The sequence below is a fragment of the Gobius niger genome (assembly GCF_951799975.1).
Source record: "Gobius niger genome assembly, chromosome: 1".
Classification (NCBI taxonomy): domain Eukaryota; kingdom Metazoa; phylum Chordata; class Actinopteri; order Gobiiformes; family Gobiidae; genus Gobius; species Gobius niger.
In genome coordinates this window covers 32,502,286-32,529,212 of record NC_136852.1, presented here as the reverse complement: position 1 = coordinate 32,529,212, position 26,927 = coordinate 32,502,286, and the positions used below count along the sequence as shown (strand labels likewise).

General features: G+C 43.3%; 1 protein-coding gene across 1 annotated transcript in view; it reads right to left on the bottom strand.

The window, feature by feature from the left end:
• Positions 1–26,927, bottom strand: part of LOC306964918 (roundabout homolog 1-like) — a 461,783-nt gene that overhangs the window by 294,961 nt on the left and 139,895 nt on the right. The window contains 1 exon segment of the mRNA XM_079559087.1: positions 4,530–4,619. Coding sequence (XP_079415213.1) covers positions 4,530–4,619 — 90 coding nt within the window.

Genomic DNA, 26,927 nt, shown 5'->3' with positions numbered 1-26,927 from the left:
TTCCTTCAGCGTTGCGTATGTCAAAACAATGGCACTTCCATATTTCGTGCCTGGTGTTAGTAGTTCCCATTAGATGGTTGTATTAGCGGTTCCAGAGGGGAGCTTAGACCAATAGAGCTGACTGATGACTCTCTCTGAAGGCCACACGAAAGAAAACCTCCTGCAGTTAGAGCGGTCCAACAGTGCAAATAAAAGCAGGATTCTGTGTGTCAGCGGCCAATGAAAACACAGACAGAGGAGCTTCAATATGATGGATAAAGGGGTGGGAATGTCATCATTTTACCGCTATAACTATTAAATGACATAACTCATGCAAAATGGACTTTTCACATTGTTCTCAGACCTCGTTTGCTCATTCATGCAGTTGTGAGTAATTCCTGTTCACTTTGCTCGTTTCTTCACGCTCAAGTGCTGCACTCTGTATTTTTTGGATGAGGAATTTGGTGAAGCTCTTAGGAGCCCCACCTCATGACATCACCAGGAGGAGCTACTCTTTTTGAGCTCTTGAGGAGACAGGCTTGTTTTACTGAATTAATGGGTAGAACTCTGATCATCAATCTTCTGCTTTGAGGCAGCATTCTGAGCCCAGATGTCCAGATTTCACCAACCACTTCCTCCAGCTCTTCCTGGTGGATCGAGAGGCTTCCAGAACAGATGCCCGAGCCACCTCAGCAGGCTCCTCTCGACACGGAGGTGCAGCGGCTCTACTCTGAGCTCCTCACCCTGTCTCTGAGGCCACCTTGTGGTGGAAACTCATTTCGCCTGTATCTGGGATCTTGTCTTGAGGAGCTTAACTCTTAAAGGAACAGGCCACCATTTTTCCATACTGAGATATGTTCTTACCTGAGCTTAGATGAGTTGATGCGTACCTGTCTGGTCTTTGTGCGTGTCTTTGTGAATAGAAATAAGCCAATATTTGTAATACCGTCCTTAAAGTAATTAGACAGAACAAGAACTAATACCAAATGTTAACAAACACAATGGAATCAACAATGGGGAGCCAAGTCAAACCAAGAGCTTGTGATTTTGTGACTTTGTATGATGGGCAGCAGCTCGAGGTAAAAACAAATTCAAATTTACTTTAACCGACCAGGAATTTCCATCCAGTCTCCAGGCGCTTCATCTCGTTTTTTTTTTTTATTTCTCACTGTCACGGTTTGTTGATGTCAGACAGAGAAAAACTTCTTTATATGCATATGGGGTGTGTTGTTCTTGTGCTTCTACTGTGAGATCAAATTCAATCGGAGAAGAGCCGGGCCCCCCCATGTCGTGTGGCCAATCCGTGCCGAGACCATGTCAGCCCTACACTCTGTCTGGGAGTGTTTCCTTAACCGCCTGCTACAGCGGAGGGCTTTTGATGTGCCCTCTGCACACTGTGACAAATGCACTGTTGATGAGAGAGAGGAGCATAACACGCACACTTTCATGTGTAGACGGAGAACCACGGAGTCTCCCAAGGTTCATGATCTGCAAACCTTTGCTTTTTGAGCTTTGAACCATGTTCTGATATAGTTCCCTAATGAAAAAAGACCCAAGGTTGTTTTGATTCTGTCATGTTGTAATGTTAATGATGTCAATCCTGCATCTTCAGTCTGTCCCCTTCTCAAGTGTTTAAAACGTGTAATCCCCACCTGAACACCACCTCATGAGGTGCTTTTAAAGACCAGACAGTTCCATCTTGTGATTTCAACACTCAAACTGCCTCCGCTTCAAATCTTGTCTTGCTTTATCTAAAGTGCTTCACTAACTACGGTGTCAAGAATTTGTGTATGATCAGAAATCTGGGTTAAATTCATTTATCATGTTATTTTCAAGTTAGAAATCATGAAATACCAAGGCTACGTAAATACTATTTACAAGAAAAGCTTCGTAGACAATTAGCAAATGTGCAAAGGCACAGACTTGTTTCCGAAATAGTGAATATTTTATGTGTTTGCACTCTCTAAATTGATAAGGAAATAGAATAAGAAATAGAATTCAAATTGCTTCATCGGAAGTTGATTTGTATGTTGTTTTTGTATCAGTAGTTTTTCACTCATCAAGGTCCAGCGTGCATAAAGATCAATAGCATAGAAACTGGTTTAGCTCTTCTGAAAACTAAAACTTAAAGAATAAACAAAGGAAAATCTGGATTAATTTATTTAATGCACCTTATATGAAGAAAAGTACTTCATCCATGATTTGTGAAAATAAGCAAACTGCTGTCTGCAGGGGGAACAAAACTAAAATAGCAATGTTTGCAGCTAATAGCGAGTGTTGTTTTTATCCCAGATCACGATCATTGATACATTGTCCTCAGCCCAAAGTAAATCCATAGAAGTCCAAGGACTTAGCCGCCTCCTCCCTCACTGTCGGCCTGATCAGATTAACACTGAGCTCTCTTTAATCAATGCACCACTTTCCCACGAAGGTCACCGCGGCAACAGCATCACATGGCGCCAAGCTGACACCAAGATGGCCGTTTTCACCTGGGCCCAAACACGGTGCAGATGCATGGGAGATTACTCAGCGCGGTTATGCTCTGCAAGGATCGGGGCGCATTAGAGTCATTTCCAATCCATTGAGCATCGCTCATGCACAGATGGGATTAAAGATGAACTTCTAACACTGTCCACAGAGATTCTGAAGAAGTTCTAAAGCATTCAAGCAAAAGTGATGTGATTTTAAACTTATCATTACAGAGAGAACTGGGGATTAAAAGCAGTGCATCTCCACGTCACAGATCTACAGAATGTTTGGCCCGTCAGGAGTCATTTGACTTCATTTGACCCAGTTCTGCACATCATCTCTCAGGTCAACTCACTCTCCACATTTGATGAAAATCAGGGGTTTCCAAACTTTTTTTAATGTGGGCAACATTGAATCACAAATCAGAACTCACATATCATCAGTCTGAAGAAGTCCACATTATCTGACAATATTTCACTTACGCTCTCCCCAAAATCTTATCCGACGGTTGGGGGAGTGACGGATTTTTGCGTTGCATTAAAGGTAATTGTCACCATTGTCGCTGATTTTTATGATGCAGACTTTGACTTCCGACTCCCTACTTTTGTGTCTCCCGCTTCCTGCCTTTGGCGGACACTCGGCCACACTCTATACTCTCCAGCTCCGAGCAGGCGGGCTAGCTTCTCCGCACATAGCAACACTTTCCAGGACACTGAAGCCTCTCGTACCGGATACATGCAGAGTGCACTGCAGGCGGTGGACATCTCCCCGCTTCCCCTCCTGCGGACACTAAGTCACACTCTGCCCCGCTCTATTCACCTTATTCCGCCCTGCCCACTTTTGCCACTTTTTGCGTTGTCTCAGCACCTCGTTGTCCAGTCACTTCCGATCGAGCGCGAAGCCCGTTCATTTAAACGGAGAACGAGGGAAAATATTCTCCGCTCAAATCTGATGTTTAGTCGATTGATTAGTGTAAAATGGCCAATGTTCATTTGCACCAACATGTCGACACTGCACCATTTCTCTGTGCGGCCTGAAAACGGCTTTGTTTTCGTGTCGTGACTTTTCCAGTCCCATGTTAACACATAGGAGAAAAGGGGCGGGCACAATTCATGGCGGCGCCCACGCGAACCTCCAGAATAAGGTGAATAGCTTCCTGCCCTCCTCAGCCATGTCAATAAATAAGTCTGTAGCCGAACAGTTAGCACACAGGGTAAGCTGCTAACTAAACTAGCTTCTAGCTCATATCGATCCTGTGAAAACAAGTAGCCTTGTATGCACTGTCAATAAAGCCGGTAAATACATAAAGCAGCCATTAAGATGATCACACGCTGAACCTGGCTTGTTGGTTTATTTCTGCTCACATTTAATCTACAATTGGCCATAGCAGAGCTGTTAGCACCCGGAGCTAAGGCTTAGCAGCCTACAGCTAGCTCGTATCGATCTGGTGAAAACAAGTATTGTGCACTAATAATGTAAATAAAGAGGCTTTTAAGATGATCACACACAATGAGGTGGTTTATTGCAGACTTTTCATCAACAATGAGCTGTAGGTGATTATAACAAGCTAATGGAGGAACCTGGAATAACCATTGTCCACCGGCACAAATGACCGCTGTGTATTCAAGTGTGTGGGCTGGGGAGAACCTGGTGTGGACTATGGGGTAAGATCCATAGGACATGGCAGTAGCAAAAAGGGACTAGCTACCCCAAAACAGTAGCTATTTATTTTCAGGCATGAGCCCCTTCCAAGATATGGCTATGGTCTGAATGCAATATGCTATCAGCAGGAAGTGCACATTGTCATTTATAGACCACAGTGCCGTTCAGTGGATGAAATTTTGGGAGAGCAGATTGCCTGAATTGGTAGCACTAAGGACTGTCAGTGAAAAAAAAAAAATATTATCCACAATGACCACAAAAGCTGACAGAAAACAAAACCAAGAGCATGTCTCCACCATCAAACTCTTCACCAAATAAAACAGATAATTCCTGTCTGTAAACAATAAAAGCTATAAGTATAGACAATTCTTCTCCTTCCTCACACAAACATAGCTGTTCCATGGACCCCGCAGCCGTACCTGTGTATCCCAGAGAGTTGTCGTCGTCCTGCTCGGCGGGGGGAGCGGCTGTGACCCCTTCCTTGGTCTCGTCCTGAGCACCTGCAGGCTCTGTCAAGTACAACATCACAGGCACTGAAACCACGGATCCACCGGTGTCCTCCCCGTCTCCGTACCTCCAGACCTCCACCCCAGCGCCCCCACGGAACCAACATGCAAGCAACATCACAAGCACGCTTCGTCCTCGCAAACGCTCTCCAAACACTCCGAACGGGATGAGAAAAGTCCACATTTCTTTACGGGTAAAGTCCAGTCCGTAGTTGGTCTTCTACAGATTTGCCATTTCAAGTTCATGCAAATTTAAAAAATGCAGGAAACATGCAGTTTGCTCTAAATCTGTGAGTGTTTGCTTCCCTTTTGAACACTTTTTGTGCTATGGTCGATGCTCAACACCCCATACCCCTCTCAAGTGTCTAGCCCACCAATGAGATCACATGGTGCGTTGCGGCCAATTCCATTCAGCCTCGATGCTAATTTGCCTATGCACTATTAATTGCTAATAAGCTACTTTCTCGGTTCAGAAGGTGCGTGCACGTTGTGAGTGACAGGTTGAGTGCATGTGACAGGAGGCCAGGGCGGGACAATGGGGGGTGTGCTTGAGGGGGAGTCCCTTTTGGGAACGGGGGGCACCCAGAAGGCCAACTGCGCCCTGTGTGGAGTAAATCAGACGTAACCGGGACGACTCTTTGTAGGACAGAGACAGGAGGTTAATTTGTATAGTGGAGAAAATGGGAGGGAGTGTGGTAAAGAGTTGGGGGGACAGTGGGCGTCCTTGTGGAGAACCCCCCGGGTTGGGCCTGGCATGAGCTCTGATAAATGGCAGACTGGCACTGGGGAATGGCCCACTGGAGAGCACTTTGGACCAGTTGAGTGTGGGCTTTCAGGGGGAATGGGTGGTACGTGCACCTGCTACAAAGAGCAATACTGAGAGTGAAGAGATATGGTGCCACACTGTACGTTTCAGGGGAGGATTTGGAGCAAAAATGAGAAATGCTGGAAATGAACAAATGTGCAACAGATTAGCCTCTTACCCCCCGTCTTAACTGAGCACATTTTCTCCAGTTTTGCTTTACCCACATCTGAAAGCTTCTTGACTGGAGAGCTGACAACCTACAGGCCAGTGTAACACCTCATTTGTAACCTAAAACCTGATCTAAGTTCTTTCTTTCTTGGTTTTTTGTCACGTCTTCATCACATTCTTGTTGCTTTTTAAATTTTTTTACATGTTTTGGTCACATTTGTGTGGTCTCATCACAGTTATATTACACTAAAACACCAAATGCGGTCAAAACGCACCAAAAAAGCAACGAAAACGTGACAAAAATGTGGCAAAATCTGACAACATAAAGCAGCAAAAACATGACAAAAACTTGACTGCAAATACTCGGAAGAAGATTAGATGAGTTTTGTAGGTCTTAGATTTGAAATGAGGTGTTCCTCTGGCCTACAGGCTGGAAGCTCTCCACTCAAAAAGCTTCTAGATTTGGGTAAAACTGGAGAAAGTATTTGTCTGAACTGTATTTCATTTAAGGTCAATCTGTCAGTTTTAATGATGAAATGGAAAAAATGGTATTGCTCTACACTTATAGCATAGCAATGATTCATTTAGGTCTGGGCGATATGGCCAAAAACTAAAATACTTATTGTCTTTCTTGGGCTATTATGACTTTAATCAATTAGTATTTGAGTATGAACTTAAAAGTGGTATCATCCAAACAAGGGAGGTCTATAAGATGTTTCCACACAAAAGTGAAAAGTTCTTATAATAACTGTTTGGGAAGTCTAGAAGTCATATTAACTGGGAGGAACCTTGATTGTACAATTTAGTTTCACAATGTGCACTCAAGAGCACAAATGATTATGATACTTTAATGTCCATTTCTACTTTTATCACAACCCTTTTCAATTATCGTCATGAACTGTATTTCAGAGGTATAAAACTGAAAGGTAAGTAAAAAACATTATACATCGTCATTGTGGGAGTGGGTGGCGTTCAACTCTTTGAAAACAAAATGTATACATTGTTGTTGCAGTCAATAGTCTTCACAACAGTCACAGCTCACTCATGCAGGTCAATGGGGAACATGAACGCTCATTCTGATGGTCACAGCACGCACCAAACTGTGTGGGGAAGTGTGAGAGGAAAAGGTTTGAATGTGTGGACGTGTTGTAGACTGCAAAGGGATGTGCAAGGATTCCACACTGAGTATTATAGTATTTCACAGCGTACAGTACACCCAAGCAATGGTGGCAGTGATATCCCCACATGATGTAGCGTCTTGATATTAACCAGATCCATCCATGCTTGGCTTTGAAGATATAACAAGATCGGGCTTTTGCGGACAACTACCGCCGGTATCACAATCACACAAAGTAGTACTACAACCACCACTGCTACTTCAATCAGCAGAGACATGTATCAGAAAGGTGTACGTTTTAGTCATTTCTTTGAACATGTCTTTCTCTCGCCCTTTCATTTACGAAGCTGGTCTCACAAACACAAGAGAGATGCGTGGATTCAACACAGCGCTATGTCAGGAATGTCACGTGTTCCATAAATATCGTAAATGACAGCCAATGTCAGATTCATTTAGACCCTCAAGATGGTACCCCCCCCCCCCCCCCCCCCCCCACTGCGAGTTCCTGAATAAGGTGAATACTTTGATGACTTCCTGAAGCAGGTCGTCAAATTTCACAGCAAAAAAGCCCTTCGCAAGTCAATCCATACAAACGATCAAATTCACAGAAAGTGTGTGTGTTTGGAAACAGCCATGGCATTGAACTTTGCACGGCCCCGTGACCTTGTCTTGCGCAGCCTTTAGTCACACTGAACAAAGCTCATCAAAATGGAAATGAGCGATCGTGCGGAGGGGGGCAGACGACACTGGGCCTTTGTGACTTTAAAAAAAAAAAACACACACATTCGCCGCCGCATCTTTAACCAAAAACCGCTGCGCCCCAAAAGCTCATTCAAATCTATGTAAATCTGATTCGGACCTCCATTTGCATTCGCCATTGGCCGCGTTCCATGCACAGATGTTCGAAAAACCCTCCAGGAAATGAAATAGGAAAACCGATGTTGGGGGGAAATTTGCGAATGGCTACAACGAACCGTATTTCAGTCCGGTTAACAAGTGTTGTGTCTACTCCTCTCACTCCTCTTCCTAGCCCTATCCATCAGGGCTCGGGAGTGGGAAGGCAGCCAGTTCATGACAAGATAAATACCAGACAGCAGAACACTCCAAAGAGTCCTGTCAAAGAGGAAAAACAAGGCGAAAAGGAGCAGCGAGTTACAGAGAAGTGTGTTGTCAAGGTTCGATGGGCACGAATAATGGCTACACCGTGAGACTGTTGGAGATACAATAAAACTGAGCAATGAAAGGGATTGGAAAATGTCTTGTTTCTAAAGCCGGTGCGGAGTGTCCAGCTGAGACGGGGTGGAAAAATCAACAATATTATATGAAGAAAGAAACAAAAATAACAGTCAGATCAGAGCACTAAAGGGATATACTGCTCTTTATGTGGTCAAATCGTTCTGTTCCATTCAAAGAGCGGTTCAAAATAAATCGTTTAATAATAATTCTATGAAAATAAGAAGGACACCTGACAAGTTATAGTCATCCAAGCTTAAAGTGGATATAATTGAGGCTTGAAAACTGCTCAGAACGAACCCAGTGATGGATCACAGGCTTACAGAAAGGAAATACAGATAGGAGCACTTCAGCAGGAAAGGCTTTCACTCGCGTTACCATACAAAGCAGAAAGAAGAAGATGTGGCTCTTTTCAGGAATGAGATTCATTCGAACTATTCATGTCATATAGCCTTTCAACAGATCCAGTTTGGTCGCGACAGATTAGGGAAGCCTTCAAACACATTGATAACTTGTCCACGCGTTTTGCCCAGTGACAATATGCAGTGGGTCATGTAGATTCCCTCAGTCACATGTCGTTACTGAGGGAATCTACATGAAACAAAAACTGTCGAAAAATCCATTGTCTTCTCTGTCAGCGCTTCTAAAAGCTAAGGTCTAAAAATAGGAGTGTGATGTTGTCCAGTAGAAATGACTTTAACGCTCTGAAAAATAAAATACAGGGTTTGTGAATCCAAAAACAACAAAAGTACGGATGAGGTACGATGTTTGTCAATTTCCTTTTGGAGATTTCTTACAAAAACCCTGCCCTCCACCTGAGATTATGTCATCATCCCATTCTAGAAATGTGGTTGGACTTTCAAATGGACAAAGTTTTTCGTCGGTCTGAAGTACCCCGTGTGATAAACCAGGAGAATCATTGGTGTTCCATGTTTTCCCTGGTGCTGGGTGTCTGTGGGAACACTTTTGATCGGGAGGCGCAGGTCCCAGAGGGATGTGTCACGCTGCAGCTATGACAGCAACAGACAGCTCTGTTTACCACTCAGTCCCCAGGGCCAACTGCACTGAGTCACCTTAATCTAACTTTGTTTAGGGATTAAGTCGCGCCCCGGCTCTAGTCCCACTGATTTGAAACATGCTGTATATTTTTGGACTCCTTAGCAGTAATAATGTTTTCATATCCTCAAATTACATCGGTGTCTAGCAAGCAATAAGCACTGAAACAATGTGGTCTATTGTGATTGTGCCTGTCCACTGAATAACACGACTTAAAGATGGGGAAATGAAACAAAGCGAATGCTAAGGCAGCACTTTATTACATGGTTAAAGGCTTTTGAATGCTATTTCGCAATTTGTGAAATGTTTAGGAGCTGCCATTAGCTTGTTTTGTATTTGCTGTTGTGTTGGTAACAGGGGCCACAGTCAGCTGCTCACAAATATGATCCGGATTATGATTTATTTTTAATCAAGGCGTAAATGCATGAGAGAGTGAGAGATGTGTTCTGAGGGCTTAGCCGATCTACAATACACCTCATACACTTACTGGTGTACCAAATGATTCTGCAACATAGGGAAAAACAAGAAATTAGCCATCTCATGTCTATTTGGATTCCATTTCGGTGACAATGGGGGGGGGGAAAAACGGTAACACGTTATAATGCATGATTTCATGATACATTCATGCATTACTAAATCATGTCTTCTCAGGAACAAACATGATCACATGTTGGTTCCATAAATGTCTAACTTCTGTCATGACTGCTGTCATCAAACGGCAATGAAATGACAATTAAATGATCAACCAATCATGATCATGAGGATCATACATGAACATCATGACTCATCATGGTGGTGAACATCATGGTGGTGCCCTTCACAACTAAAGAGGTGCATAATCCTAAACTTTTGAACCTGTGAAGGACCTTAGTCCTGAAGAAGAAGCAATGATTTCTGGATTGTTTCCTCAATTGGAATTTTTGTGTGAAAAATAAACTATTGAAGAACTTTTATTACAAATTATAAGTACAGCATATCCAAATAAGATCTCCAGAGCTGGTCTTTAACAGGTTCAAAAGTTTAGGGTAATGCACCACTTTAGTTGAGGGGACATGATCATAATGAAATCATGTTGTATAAAGGATTTGCAAATGAGAAGTTCATGATTGTCGAAACGCTTATAAAGTTATACTTTGCAAGTAGATTTCCACCATATGAGTCATGATGTTCATGCATGATCCTCATGATCATGATTGGTTGATCATTTTATTGTCGTTTCATTGTCGTTTGTGAATTCATGGTATTATGTGATCCTCATGATCATGATGAATTATTAAGATTTTCATGTACATTCATTACAGTAGTTAGACGTTAGTAATGCATAAATGTATCATGAAAATCATGCATGAGCGTTGCCAAAATAACTCATACTGTATCTGTGAGCATTGGACCCCTTGTGCATCCCTAAGAAGCTTTTTCCTATGTTAAAATACTTTTCAGTCCAGTTCTCTTCTTCTCAACGCTGGCTGATAATTCTGCACACCCGTTGTAGACTGTGGCCTAATGTGAAAAATAGTGGATGAAAATTGGGAATAAATGTGAGGAAAAATAGGGGGAATATTAATAATAATATATATAAAATTGGGGAAAAAAAGGAGGAAAAAACACAAAAACATTTGAAAACATTAAAAGAATTTTAAAAAACAAAATTGGTAGTTCTTTTTTTCAGGACAATTATCTTTTTGAGCGACAAAACAATGTAAATGAAGGCGTTTGCAGCACAAAACACGTCTCAATTAGAAGTCTTGTATATGCACGCTTCCCGTGTGGCTGTTTTACTGTAACGGGTCAGTTTCCATCAGAGTGTGATAAACTTATTTTTTTCCTCCATATTTCTTTGCGCACCCCCTGGGGTGTCCTGTGTACCTGTTTGAAAACCCCTACTACATAGACGTTTTCCCAGGACCGTATGGGATTACGCCGTGTCACTATAGGTTTGACTCCATGTGGAGTATTTGAACTACAGTCACCGTCTTATTTCCCACACTTCTCTTACATAAGCCTTGGAGATGCCAGCTCCAGCTCAGCGCCTGCTCTGACACGGGCCTGAAGTGTACGAAAAGTCTGAACTCGTCCTGATGTCCCACGGGAGCATTTCTTCTCGCGCTGCCAAACCCCCCCCCAAGTGCACCTCTCTCTGACACAACGCCGAGCGAGGCTTTGGAAGGATTTGACGTGAGGATTACAGAATGACGCTGGTCTCTCCTACTGCTGTACTTCTAAGGATCTGTGAGGCGTTAGTCTGACAGGACAGCTTTGAAGTGTGTTACCAGGAGGAGTGAGGTGGCCTGTGAGGTAATGTAGAGCAACCTCATTCTCAGGGACCTAAGATAACTTCTTTATTTGTGTCACCACAGAAAAACCCTCTAAGTTTTACTCTCAACGCCACTCGAGCAGGAGACTCAAACCTCTTTTTTCTCTGTTAATGCAAGCATTGATACTAACTATGGGCCTTAGGCGGAATACTTCCTGGACTGTTCGATGAGAGTCCCGTACAGTGTAGTAAGATAGGTAAGATTTCTGGTCTACTGTTCAAATATTACTCGTCAAAGTTGCTCAGTCACATTATTACTTTAGTGAAAGTATTGATGTATTTGCTGTAGAAATACTTAAAGGAATAGGCCACCGTTTTTACATACTGAGATATGTTCTTACCTTAGCACAGTAAAGTGAAGATTACTGCGCGGATATCGAACTACTCCTGGTATTATTACGCCTTACAATATAGTTCCCCCTTTTATCCGCTTAGAAAATCCACATTGTTTACTTTTGTGTAACTACACTTTGTAGTGGAACACTTCACGTAACCATATATAAAAAGGGAAAACATGGAAGAGCTTGGTAGCTTCTATCTTGACCTGTTTTGGAGCTATAGTGGAGAGAGGGAGAGGCTAAATGCTAACGCCGTCTGCGCTGTGTTTTGAAGGCACAGGGGAAGACCAGACAGGTAAGAACATATCTCAGTATGTAAAAACGGTGGCCTCTTCCTTTAAATATTCAAAGTAGAAAGTGGAAATTGGTTTAAATAGCAATTCTGTCTGGCCCTCGACTCTTTCCATAATTGATATAATTATGTTGTTTGCCACGGCGGATTATCAGGGGCACCATTACCATCCCCTGCCATAATGGGCTCAATAGGCATATTTCTCAGTTTATATTTTCATTTAAAAGTGACATTGAAATATATACAAAAAGTCAATGCAGTTTGAATGAAAAGGAGCAGATAAGAGCAATCTTATGATCTGCCCCTTAGCTAACTTTACAAATCACAATCATTTTATTTGATTTATTTATTTTTACAATATGTACAATTAATATCAAGCAAGTTCCAGATATAATTTTGTGCATCTTGCATTGGGATAATTCAACTCAATTGAGGTTACTCAGGTGGCCCCTTGTGAAAATGAATTGTTCCAGAGTGTGCATTATCAGGCTATTAAAAGTAAAAAATATGACTCAAGCAAAGTACTGCTTCTCAAAAACTCTACTTAAGTACAGTACTTAGTTATATTTGGGTCCCGACCCTACAATTGAGAACCATTGTTTTTGTTTGTCCTGTATCAAATAAATGCTGATTGTTTTGTTCATATTCTTTTTTCTCCCAAAGGTATTTTTAAGACAAATACCTTTAATTTCAGTTATACTACAGAAATAATTATCCAAAGTGCAGTCAAAGTAAGCTGAAATAAAGCTTTAAGTCCCTCATGATTGAAGCGTAATGCAGTGTGGCACATGTCCTCGGATGGCGATGCAGAACGCATCACTGCAGACTCATTTACATGAGCGGAAACGGCCCTCAGAACAAACTGCCACATGTTTTCAGCGTCATCTCCCCGAATTCCATCAATATGCAAATGTGACGACTTCCCCGACCAAAAACCAAGCCTCGGATCTGCCAGACCTCCCAGCCCCGCGCTCTGGAACGGCTCCACACTCCCAAACACTCCCAAAGACTTTCCAGGCACAAATAAGCAGGTTTTACCCAGTTAATTGACATGTAGGTTGGATACGCTCTTGGCAACATGTTCCAAGCACGGGGGGACGGGTGATAAACTTCCGTTTCACTCGTCAGGACCAAGTCTGAAGAAAATGACATTGTGTGTGGATGTGTTTTTAATTAGTCTGCATTTGGTCACCATTCTCTTTTCTTTTTTTATGTACTTTCAGAGCAATATTGCACACCGCTGCACCAAATAAAATACAAAACATTCTTTAGAAAAACACTCTTTTTGAAAATGTACAGCTCATGAATATTGTTTGACAGCTGCACATCTCCCTATGTTGTTATCAGTCTCTCCAGGAAACCAATACCAAAACTAGAATGAAATGTTCACTTCCATTTGTACAGTTTACGGAACATGCAGCTTCACACTGCACAACGCCATGTTGAATCTTTTATGTCTGTCCGTTTCAACCCTTTATATTGAATCAAATCAAGCAAGTCCAAATAAATCCCTGCTGAAGGTTCTCGTTTTCCCCCAAAATGTTTGAGCTCCAGTCTCTGCAGCAATATAGACTCTCTAATAGGAATGCTATTGTAACGGGTTGTCTCCCTTACTGCCACTTTAAGTTGGGTGTGATTTTCTTTTGTGGGTGTTTCTTTATTTGCAGTGGGCCAATGGCCATGTCTTAAGTTAAGTGGGCAGTTAGTAGGGGCGGGACCTTAATCATAAAAACACCTGTGCACCTTTTTGTTCTCCCTCATTGTTTTGTTTGGTCTTGTCCACCAGGTCAGTAGCCTCACTCATGCTTGTTTATAAGTTAAGATGTATTAGTTGAATGTTTTATTTCTTAACATTGCGCTCATTGTTTTGTTTGGTCTTGTCCACCAGGGGTCCAGGCCAGTCTAAGGGCAAGTCGGCTGCTCCGCTGGGACGGCGTGTGGTTGCTGGGGTCATAGCACCTTACCAGCACAGAGACCAGGAGCCATGTTGCGGAGTATGCCGACCGTTCAGCCTGGACCCCTGGAAAAGAGACCTTCACTAAGCCCATTCAAGTTCCTTCCAACCATGTCCCCACCAAGCTCCTCCTACTCCTAAAGGGCATCAGTGGAACACCATCTGCCTAACCTGCTCCTCGATTTTAATAGTGATTTTATGAAATAAACAAACCTAAAACTTTCTCCTGGTCTTGGTCTCCTTGTACCCTGGTGATCGACCCAGAGGGGGTGTTACACTATCATATTTTTTTTCTTTCTTTCTTTTTTATTTGAGCAGCAGAGTATTCAGCTGAAAACATAACATGACAAAAAAACAAAAACAAACATAACAGGTAAGATGCCCAAAGGGAGTACGCAGAAGCAAGGCGCACAAAACTCGACAAAACAATGTCACTAAATGTGTCTTACATTAAATTTCAAACCTCTCTTGTCTCACTAGAGTCTCACTGTCCACCAACAGTGACACTAACACTCGAAGCATGATCAGATTTGTCCACTCACTGCTCATACACTGACTGTTCGATTGTCTCCAGGCCTGCACTGATGGTACTAAACTTCTACACAACTCCTTTTCAGTTCATTTCCTGGTGTCACTTTCATGTTTTCTCCAGCGACCTGAAACTTCTACAACAGAAAACAGTGATCAAGAACTCCAGCCTTCTTCAACTTCTACATTGACTGCGGACCAGTGGTCAGTGGGTGCATTTAGCCAAGGTTTAAACCACACACCTTTAGTAACTTTAATGCCGGCTCTGTCACACAATACAATGTTCGTTTTTGAGGTCATAATTGTGTTGAATTTTTAAACGGGCAGTAAATACAAGAAGCCAGAGGGCCACCAAAACTTGTTTCCAGCTGATTGAAGAAATGTCTTCATCGTGAAGCCTGCAGGATTACTCAAACAATGAATAAAACTCAACACAGCTCAGCTTTGGTTTCCATGTCAAAAGTTCAGAAAGTGGAGTTAGCTTTAAAGTAAGGACTATGGTTACAACCGTGGAGCACCGGCCGTCCACCTGAAGTCCTCGGGCGGCTCGTGTCAGCAGATCCCGCGGCAGAGGGGGTAAATGGCGGTTTGGGAGCGTATCAGAGAAGCTCCGCTGATGTACGGTCGAGCCTGGCTTTGAAGTGACGACAACACGTTTCAGTCCTCACCACGCGCTCTCATTATCCTGCCCAGCTGTGTTGTGCTCTAAACACAGCAGCCAGGCACTATCGCTCTGGCACCACTTTGAGGAGTTCAACAGACAAGCAACAGTCGTCAAAAACACTGCTGATGACACGATGAAAGTCTCAGGCTGTTAAAGCTTGTGTGGCTGAATATTGTAAGGTTTGTGCCACAGAGGGAGTATTTGACCAGTTAAACGACTCTTAATGCATTCAAAGCAGTAACACGCGGTTCTCACCAGAATGTGAAGAGTGATCTTTTATCTCAGACAAAATTGTGAAACGTACACCTGACTGACAATTTGATTTACCACTTGTACCACACTCCTCCTGAAGGAAACAAAATGATACAGCATTTGGGATAGTTCCCTCAAGGATACAAATGTTGTTCAAACATGCTTGTGTTAGAGACGTGCCAGAGAGGATTGATGAGGCAGCCTGGCACGAGCCGGACTGATCCTCCATGTTAAGAGATACATGGGGGATACAGTCTGGAATTCTGCGATTTGAATCTCGCTGACTCAGGCAAAACCAAGACGAGCCAATCGTAGCACAGGAGGTGCTATGATAAACAGTACAGATGGCGGCTGTGACACGACGACCTTTTACCAGTGCCCTTTCTTCTGTTTCAAATGAGCAGCAAGAAGCTGCTCTGAGGGCTTTCACCAGAACATTTACTCGACTCCATGTGTGGACGACAAACAATCATGGTGGAGGACGTAAACACACTTTGTGTTTGATTGGTTCGGTCTGGTTAAAACTGTGATCGTTAGCCCCGCCTTGAGTCTCAATTTGTATATTGTGTCCTTTTACCACAACTCCAGACTGTCTATATTTGTATTTATAAATACATAAGTAAAGTCAGTCTGGCTTAATGCCAGGCCATTGATGAGGAGTCTGGTTTATTTACCGTCAGGGCATGACCCAGAGACATGAACTTGAGACATTGTGCTAGTCTGACCAGTCAAGACTGGCTGCACTTCCACATGAAGGAGGATAATTACCCTCTGTAGTGCGCCATACTGATATGCAAGCCGAAACATACAGTGCCAGAGAGCAAAGTTATGACAATACAACAGATTGTTTGACTAATGTTGACCATACTACAGCCAATATGATAAATAAAAAATAAAAACTCTTCCTCACCCTCCGCGGGCGGTCTCTTTTTCCTCCTGCTCGGGTCCTCTACCAGAGGCCTGGGAGCTTGAGGGTTCTGCGCAGTATCTTTGCTGTTCCTAGAACTGCACTTTTCTGGACCGAGATGTCTGATGTATTTCCTGGGATCTGCTGGAGCCACTCCTCCAGTTTGGGGGTCACTGCCCCGAGTGCCCCAACGACCACGGGCACCACTGATGCCTTCACCCTCCAGGTTTTCTCCAGCTCTTCTCTGAGCCCCTGGTATTTCTCTAGTTTCTCGTGTTCCTTTTTCCTGATGTTGAAGTCGCTTGGTATTGCTATGTCGACCACAATGGCTCCTCTGCTCTTTGTCACCACCACAATGTCCGGTTGGTTCATCACCATTTTGTCCGTCTGTATCTGGAAGTCCCACAGGATCTTGGCTCGGTCATTCTCTACCACCTTTGGAGGTGTTTCCCACTTTGACCTTGGGGTTTCCAGCCCATATTCTGCACACTTCCTGTACACTATACCAGCCACTTGGTTATGGCGCTCCATGTAAGCTTTCCCTGCAGCATCTTACACCCTGCAGTTATGTAAAGCTGGATTGTCTCATTGGCCTCTTAGCACAGTCTACACCTGGGGTCTTGTCTGGTGTGGTAGATCTGTGCCTCTATTGCTCTGGTGCTCAAGGCCTGCTCCTGTATATGTGTATATATATATATATATATATAAATATATATATACATATATACATATATACATATATAAATACATATATGTGTGTGCGTGTATATGTATATGACATATATATTACATGTATATTACATATATCTGTATAGATATATACATATATCTATGTGATGTTTTCAGGTATGCCACTAATTCATCTGGATTGTGTAGATCCACTTCTCAGGTGAATTGTTTCTCTGAATGTGGCCCCCGGGAGGCTGTAGGAAAGTGTATTTTCCTCGGTGTGGTGAAACAATGGCTGGAAGGTAAAGCATGTGCTCATTTGTGCGTGATTGGCTGAGTCACGTCTGATCTGGTGTGGAGCCAGTTGGCATCCAGCTATCGGCGCTCCCCACCTCATTCCAACAGGATGGGTACCTGCTAGTGTACCGCCACACACGCTATGTCCATGCTGTATAGTGAGCAGATGGACCGATGGAAACTGTGAGCATCATCTTGGAACATTTTTTGAAATAATTAGTAAATAATCAGTCTATTACATGATAAACGTGTGTGTGTAAATGAGTTCATGAACTTGAGTTCACTAAACTGCCTTCAACTAGTTAGATGTTTACTTAAGGCAAGACTCTGCCAGATAACAATTTGAAACTTTTGCTCCAGATTATTGATATAAATATGAGGAAAAAATGAATTGCAGGATTTTCATTAAAAAAAAAGATTTTTTATGCATAATAATTGCCAAAATGTTGTATATTTTCGGTGACGACGTCTGAAGAAAAGAAAAGACCTAGCATGACGTTGGTGCTGGGCCTCTAGTCACAGCGTAGCACAACCGGAGCTGCCTTTGACCACACTACCGGCCAGTATCTCACACAAGCTGTAAATATGACAACTTGTGTCAAAGTGAGCTCGTGGGTCGAAACATATTTTACTCTTCTACAAAGCTAGGCACAGGAGCTTCGATATGCGTTTGAACTGTAATACATCACCCCGATGAGACTGTGATTTGAACCGTATCCAAGAACAGCGCCTATTGTCCCGCGGTGGCTTGTATTACCTGCCCCTGCACCTGGAAACATGGATGGTAATGAAACGGATCAGAACGCCCATGTACGGCTTAAACAGGAGAACAAAGTCCAGCTTAGGCGTCAATCTTCAGGCTAACACGCTAACGTGACACACTCCTCTCTCTCCCATTGTCACGCCGGCGCTCCTACAGCTGTGAAACACGGCTGAGATGTCGTTCCGCCTGTGGCCTCTTGGCAAAGCTTTTTTGACACCGGATCTGGACAGCTGGATTCTTCTGCGCGGTGTGTCATGGAGGGAATAGAACCAGCAGCGTCTAGCCCTCTGAAAAGGAGCACCCCTGGCATTTTGCACATAGCTACGGCCGGCGAGAGACAGATAAATGAGCTGTTACAACACACCGGGATACGAAAAATTCATTAGCCTGTCAAGTAAAAGCAGGCGAAGGTTGAAGGAGACGTGGTCGGTAACACCTCGGGCCACTTTTCAGACTAAGAATGTGGAAATGAAGTCTGACACAAGATTTACAAGCGGAGATGGCGGGAATGTCTTGAAACGTTTATGTGCAGGTAAGACTAGAGCTTCATCCAGGAGTCTTTCGGTCTGTTTACCGTCCGTGAGCCCACACATGCGCAGTACGCTGATGGGCAAAGGCTCACTTCCACAATCAACACAGGTCACTCAAAACATCGCTAATGTAATATCATTTTAAGACACTCGCTGGCAGTACAGTCGCTGACAGACCTGCACCGAACAAACTGAAACTGAAAGAGTTGACTCATTTAGATCACCTCTGTGCCGAGGATCACGAGGTACACCACTAGCCTGAGTTCTGCAAGAGAAAAGCCCTAAATGTGCAGAAAACACTTACTAAGTAAGTAAGAAAGGATCTAGCAATCAAGAATTACACACATTTATTATCGTTATCAGCACTTAAATATGACTAAAATCACAGAAGATGGCGGCGGCGGCGAAACCATCCCCTCAATTTGGACAAAATGCCCTGCTGTGCATTTGGGAAATGCTCATTTTAAAAGTCTGATCTGTCCTCAGTATGACCCCTGGTTTATATATTCTATTAATTCCAATAACATGAACAGAGCAAATTCAGCTCATGGGACGGTCATTCAGTCTCCTCCTCATCGCCATTGCCTTCAGCGTGTTTCATCTGGACATTTCTGCTCCTCTGTTTCCTTCGTTTGTTTGTGTCGCCAACAGCACTGTGTGTGTTCAGCACATTGAGTTTGTTAGTGTCACCAACAGCACCGTTGAGTTTGTAATACTCAACATGATCTGAGTTTTCAGCTCATTTACAATGACATACGAAGGGCTGTGCTTTCCCTTTGTCCCCCAGTCGGCGCCCGGTTCATTGGTCACTCGTCAGCGTGCGTACATGGACAGCATATGGAATGGCATCTGTCATCAGCTCAGTGCCACTGTTTTAATAATCCAGGGCATCAAAATGGCTGGCAGCAGATCTCTGTGTGAAATACTTTGATATTGGTAGTCTTTGAAGCATGAAAAAAAAAGAATGAAAGAATGAAAGAATGAAATGTGATCCCAATTGGCAATCATACTAATCTTTCTTAGAAAATAATGACAATGACAAAAATACAATAATCAGGTCTAAAACACATTTGATTGCAGTTCTGGCTGTAAGTTGTACACATTTTTTGCTCTGAAGCTTGCAGTTCTATCCATTTTACTAAAATGATCAAAGTGAAATATGCTCAATTTTGTTGCGTTTGTGACTCGAGACAATGTGGTCTATAGTTTCGATGTGTGGTGATGTGGCTCCAGCTGCTCTGATGCACTCAGCTAAGTCAAATGATCTAAATCAGGCGTCTCAGACATGCGGCCAGGGGGCCAAATGCGGCCCGTGAGGTAATTTTTTGCGGCCCGCGAGATAATTACTTATTTATATTATATGCGGCCCGCCAGTAAATTGCACTAAACACGTTAGAACTACATTTCCCATGATGCACCGCGCGGTAGCGGCAATGCTGCTGCGGACGCGAGAATGTCAACATCAGACGGGGGAAGGGAGATGCGACGCTTCTGCAGACGACTAAAAGCAGCGATTGAGAGAGAGGAGCTTCTGAAACAGGTGGAGACTGTCAGAACGCGAGGGAGAAACTTCAGTGGTTCAGCTAAACATGTGCTGGAAAAGTTACAGCTGCAGCAGGACAAAAAGCACCTTTACCATATTTGCAAAGCGAACACATTGTATTAGTGTTTAAAAGCGTCACAACAGTAAAGTGAGGAGCCTTTTCTCTCCATCTCTCTCTCAGAGCAACATTATCATGTCAATGAATTGGAATTTCGACACATTCATTGATGTATTTATTATATAACAGGGTCATTGAAAATGAACACAGAACAAAACAAGTTTGAAGCTGATGCTTTTTGCTAGTGCACATTATCAGCTCTAGTACTTGGTTGGACTTTTCTACACTAAATTAAAATAACATTTGGTGTACATGTTGCATTTCTTTAATAGGCTCACAGACAGAAACTGGACCTGACCCCTGAAAGATCACTGATGCCCTCAACCAAAATGGGACTCATTACAAAAAAAATGGTCTTAGTCTGTAATTTCAAATTTAGAAGCTCAGCAAATGTTTGGATTCGAAACCTCTAGAAGCTTAAAAATGTACAGTCTATTTTAAGTTATATTATAGCAAACAGTAAAAAGTTGCTAAATCATAATTGACTTAATATAAAAGGCTTCGTCTGTTGCGCCCCCCGACCAACACTGGGTTCGCATTTTTGGCCCCCAGTCCAAATGAGACCCCTGATCTAAATGTTGCTTCTCCATGCAATAGATTTACCTTAAATGTCCCCGAGTGAGCTCCAAAGCAGTGCCACATGAGTCAATCACAGCTCACCTGACGCCAGCCTGGGGCGTTCACACGGCAGCGTAATTATAGCCTCTAAAATAATTCATATGCACTTGAATAGCAGTCATCGTAAATCAGACCTGTTTTATGATCAAGTGTTGTCAGCAAATTTACCCTAAAACCGCCCTGCCACGGACCAGCTGCTTATGGAAATTATAGCAAACGATAATGTTTTTACGACAGTAAGATTACATCGATAAACTTGAGTTGTGTTTTAAAGTGTGGCACACATTTAGTTTGTGGGAAAAGTTGTCAGGCCTGGGCAGGAGTTTCTTCCCATATGCTGGATCGTCATGAGATTTGTAAATTCACTAACTCACAAAGATCCAAACGAAACAGCAAAAATCCATCTCAAACTCTTATATCAAAACAACAAGCAATTCATCCATAATTGTGAGCAACACATCGATGACACACATTAATAAACTGGATTTTAAATCATTTGCACCTGAAATGAGTGAATATAATCGTATTTTACTGTGGAGGTTGGGAAGGTTGGGAACCCTGCTCATACTCATGGAGCAAGACAAACTAGAACAATATATACAGTACATAGAAGACACCGGGGTGGACAATGTCAGGCTTTGCCGCATAGAAACTCTGGCTTTTGAGAAATACCATTACATAAATCCAAGAGTAAAGTACAAAAACACAATAATGGCATTTGTATAGAAGTATTGCTTTACTTTGGGTCCGGATTCCCTCCTGGAACCGCCACCTTAACGTGGTGGAGGGGTTTGAGCACCTGAATGATCCTGGGAGCTCTGTTGTCGGAGGCTTCGTGCCCCTGGTCGGGTCTCCCAGGGCAAACAGGTCCTCGGTGACGGGTCAGACAAAGAGCGGTACAGAAGCCCCTTATGAGAGACCGACAGGCCCGGTTAGAATCGTGAGGCCGTCCTTCTGTGGACCCACCACCTGCAGGAGGAGCCATAAGGGACTGGTGCAATGTGATTTGGGCAGCTCCAACAGCCGCCCCCATGACCCAGCAAAGGACAAGTGGAAGAAAATGGATGGATGGATGGGTCAGGATTGGGAGGTTTGGTTCCTGGTCCTTTAATGAGTGAATGAATGATCTGCCCATCACCAAACAAACTTGCCTACCCTTGCAATACACTATAACAGTATATGGTCAAACAGGTTTATGAATGACTGACATAAAGAGTTGTACAATAGTCCATGGTCTTGATCTTACTCATAATGTCAGAGTCATTTGTCTTCCTTTTTCACATTTTCTTTTAAAGGAACAGGCGACCGTTTTTCCATATATGTCCTTACCCGAGCTTAGACGAGTTGATGTGTACCTTTCTGGTCATTGTGCGTGCGCTCAGTCACGCATGTTGTTAGCATTTAGCCTCTCCTCCTCTCCTCTATGGGGCCAAAAGGGGGTATTATCTTCACTTTACCCCTTTTTATCCGCTTATCCCCATAGAGGAGTGTAGGAGAGTCTAAATGCTTACAAGATCTTTTTTGTGTGTGTGTGACTGAGCTCACACGTAAAGACCAGACAGGTACACATCAACTTGTCTAAGCTCAGGTAAGAACATATCTCAGTATGGAAGAACGGTGGTGTGTTCCTTTAAATGTAGTGTCTTACCCCTGGAGTAGATACAGTGTACAGCGCTCTGCCCGCCATGTGTCAAATTCTAGAACTATAAACCCAACATTCCAACTTTTTCATTTACTCTCCTGACCTTCTGCACTCTTTTGGCAAAAACATTCCTCAATTTTTACATGAAAGGAAAACTGTCCACATCTCCCTGTCATACAACCCAGGCATCCATTGAATCTAAAGCTTCAGTGTCAGCTCTTGTGTCACATGACTCAAGGGAGTGGTTCGGCACCTGGGGGCCAGAGGGTGTGGGGGCCGCACCGTAAATCCACAGAAGAAAAGAGGTCGAACAAAAGACGCCTCCTCCGTCCCGAGCTTTTAAAGACCCCGCCGACAAGGATGCCCCCTGTCGCCTCTTGTGTTGGCGCACTGGGAATACGTCAGATTTATGAGTGGCAGCTGACCTTTAGCGCGGCGCGCCGTGGACTCATGCTGAAAAGTATTACATTCCATCTGCGCGGCGTTAGCAGAGGTGCTAAAAGAGCTTCACACGAGAGGGTCTATGGAGGTGTGAAAGCTGTCGGACACTTCGTACAGTCCATGCTTTACGACCCGAAAGCCCACTCTGAAAATCATAAAAACCATGTTCCAGTCAGCGCGGAATTATGGGAAACATCTGCTGATGACACGTGCAAAACGTATTCAAGCCTGTTTGATTCAGAAGGAGAAGATGGACCTTTGAATGCGACTTGATGCATTTAAGTTGTTTTCGTCAAGTTAGTATCAACGCTTTTGTAGAAATGTGGGACGATATTGGGACAGGGCTGGAGAGCCACTGGTCGCAGACACAGGGTTCACACAACATAAACACAAATCATTATTAAAGAGGGGGTATTATGCTTTTTTCAGTCACATAGCACCAGTCTATATCACACTACAATGATGACCAAACCTTCTGTTGGTCTGTAACTGCAGTAAATTAGAATAACTGCCTTGTATAAAATGTCTCTCTCAGAATGGCTTGAAATGTCTTGAAATAGGCCTCTGTCTCTTTAAGAACCTCTGAGCCTTTCTGACACGCCCCCTCCACATGCTGTCTGTGGCATCAGTGGGGAGGGGGTTCTGCTGAGGAGCAGTGGTTGGTTACTCGGCTGGTGACGAAAGGTCGGAGGCGTCTCCAGGAGGTGGGGGCGTTCCTAGGAGGACTCAGGCAAACCTATCCCTAAAATGGCCACCATCAGAGTTTTTACAGATTACTCAAAAATACGTGAATGTGCCAAGGCAACACTTCAGGCATGTTTTTAATGAGGGAATGACATAATAACATGATGTAAAGCTTGATAAAGTTGATTTTGCATAACACCCCCCCTTTAAAGCAGTACTAAGTAACTCTTGCCCCTAGAGGCCATAAGCGCAACTGCAGGTGTAGTAGAAAGTTATGATTTTTTAACTTATTAATTACAATGGAAATATTTTTTTTCACTCAAACTTGGCTGTAAATACTGTTTAAAGTGACGCTAGCCCGCAGTTAGCTTTGCCCATTAGCCTGTTAGCTTCTTCTTTGTGATTCTATTTGTGTGTATTGGTTGCTCCGGCCCACTGGCAGTTGCAAACATGGTTTTCTGGCCAGAGACACCAGGGGGAGATGAAAGACCCTCCAATCATCCCATAAACACTTGTATTACCCCCGCAGGGACTACGGAAAGATGCAAGTTTGCCATTTTATACTCACTACTGCCACCTCAGGTCATACGTGTAACTGCACTTTCTATATTTAGCTCGTGCATGACGGCACTTCAGACCCGAATTAACACCTTTTTGAGAGACAGTGCAGGATTTTAGAGGCAGTTGCGGTGAACAGGTCTGAGCACATTCTACACATTAGGACATGGCTGGAACATGTAGGGGGAGGAAAATACATAATTTTAACATTTTTAAACTCTGTATAGTCCCTTTAAGTCATCTGACAACACTTAAAATGTTTTTCTTTTTCACACTGGGTATTGTAGCTTGTTATAGTTAAAATACTGCTAATACAACTTCAGGTATTGTATTTTGGTACAATATCCTAAATAATCTCATAAAACAATGCAATTCAATTTGTCCGCATGTATTGAGTCCAATCTTTTTATTGAATCTCTTTTCTAGTTTCTCTATATCTTTTTGTAATTCATAAGGTTATCTTTTGTTTTTCTCATAAGGGCTCACTGTATTGTACGTCGTTAGCTGCGGTGTGTGATGCCAGTCGTAAGGGACCAGATGGTGGGACACATCAGTGCGATCATTTGTGAAGGGTGCCTTTTTGAAGCCGCTTTGTTTCTGCTGTTGTTTTGCTTCAGGCAGAGACTGGAGAGACAGACTGGAGGGGGAAGAACCTGAGAACGACCCATCCACCAGCCTGCTCTGGCACACTTCTACCAGCAGGATGCACTATAGGTACCTGCATCTATCTATGATTCTCTCTCTTTACGCCATTGTTGACCTGCCAAGGTCTAAGCGCCAATGTTTATCTCATGACGAACTCTTGGCCGACATTTACAGTAGCTTGATGTGTTCCATCCACAGTTATCCAGAGCAGGATGTGCCCGAGACAGAGTCATGTTTGTGTGTGAGGTGTGTAATTAACACTTCATCATATGGAAACACTGAGATCAGCAGACCGGGACAGTGAACGCACCATCTCAGTCTGTCTCACTCCTGCCTGTGCTGATGAGGCCTTCACTGACCCAGAGTGAGTAGACGCACTTTCAACTTCTGCATATCAACTAATTATTAGTACATTAGCACTTTGATGAGCTCCACTAGTGTCTCACAGTGTGGAACATTAGATCAGGGGTGTCCAAACGTGTTTCATCAGGGGTCACAGTTTGACATGCATATCACAGTGATACATTCAACAGGATACACTTAGAGGAGCTTCATTTGGAGCATAAATCCCAGCTCTGTATTACACTATATGATAGTTACTGAGGTTGTGTTTGTTTTCCAGATGCTTAAAGTTTATTTCCATGTATCATTCATTCACTCCATACTCTGTGGCTGTAAGCTGTGTTTGTAGCCAAAGCTGCCCTGGGGTAGACTTATGGAGGCAAGGCAACCGATGTGCGCCATTGGCCCTTCCGACCACCAACAACCACTCACTCACTCACTCCATTTCCCCAGGCTTCCTGCTGTTCCCCGGCGGTCTCCCATCCAGGCACTAACCAGGCCCTCCCTGCTTAGCTTCTGAGATCTGACAGGATCGGACAGAGCAAATAGAGCCACAGCTGCCCTGGGGCAAACTGACACATTAGCATAGCCATAAGTCTTGAACCAAGGGACACAATGACACAGTTTTGTCTTAGTTTAAGTCAAAGTTTAATCATACAAGGATTTTTATGTGTGTTTTTGGATGGAAAACATTTCAGTTCAATTTTAAATGAAATGTCACATTATTGTACTCAAACATATTTAATCCAGTTGCCGCTTGCTGTCGTCCCGTTTCTTCTCCCACATGTAGAAAGCACTCACTCCTGTGGCTGTGAATTTGAATGATATGAGGCTCCTTCATCTTCTGTCACTGGAAGTTCAGTTAGTCTTAGTCCTTTCTTTTCATTTTTATTTAGTCGTTAGGAGTTGACGGATATCTCTGGTGATTGTATTCACAGTTTTAGTCATCATTAACCACTTTTCAGTTAGTTTCAGTCAGCAAAAATATTACATCGACTAAAATGAAGAAATGTTTAGGGACAGAAAACAAAACTTTACAAACAATGTGTAAATAGAGCAGCAGATGGAGAAAGTCTCCCATACCACAGCGTTAAAGTCAGTTTCGGCATATTTACTGTATACTCGCGCTCACCCTCATAGACGATGCAAACAGCCAATTTCACCAGTCTAGCCACAGTTACATAACAGTCTATTAGCGGCTCCATTACCCAGCATTCCCCAGTGTGCACTCTGACCTCAGCAGGACTGTGTTTTCTCTAGTTAGATAAAGCCTGTTGGCCGACAGGGTGAACAGCTATAGCAACATGACCACATGTGTGCGGGCGGCGGGGGCAGTGTGGAGCAGCAGATGCCCCGTTCAGATCCTCGGCTTTATCATGGAGTCATTTCTTGGCAAAATCTGGAATCTTCCCCAGGCTACACTCCACACACTGATGGATGTGTGCGCCTAAAACACCTAAAAAAAACTGCCTAAGTTACCTTCTTGACTTAATGCCATACTTACTTATTATTATCTTACGCATTATTTAAAACACCGCATAACGGGATCTGACTTGAAGAGAGTATAAACCGCCAGAACATAAAGTTGTATGTAAATGTCTGCATGATCAAATATTATATACATGCCTCTGTCTAACACTCAGCTAACAGTGCAGCACTGACGCCCTCTAATGGATCCTCAACATACATGATTCAGATCATCAGCCGTTATTATGGAGCAGCAGCTGGATGTACCTGCTCTGATGTGGAGCTGCTGCAGGTGCTCAGGTCTCGGTTCAGCAACACTGAGGCTGCGTCCGAAACCATCACAGCCTCTAAGTATTAACACTAGCA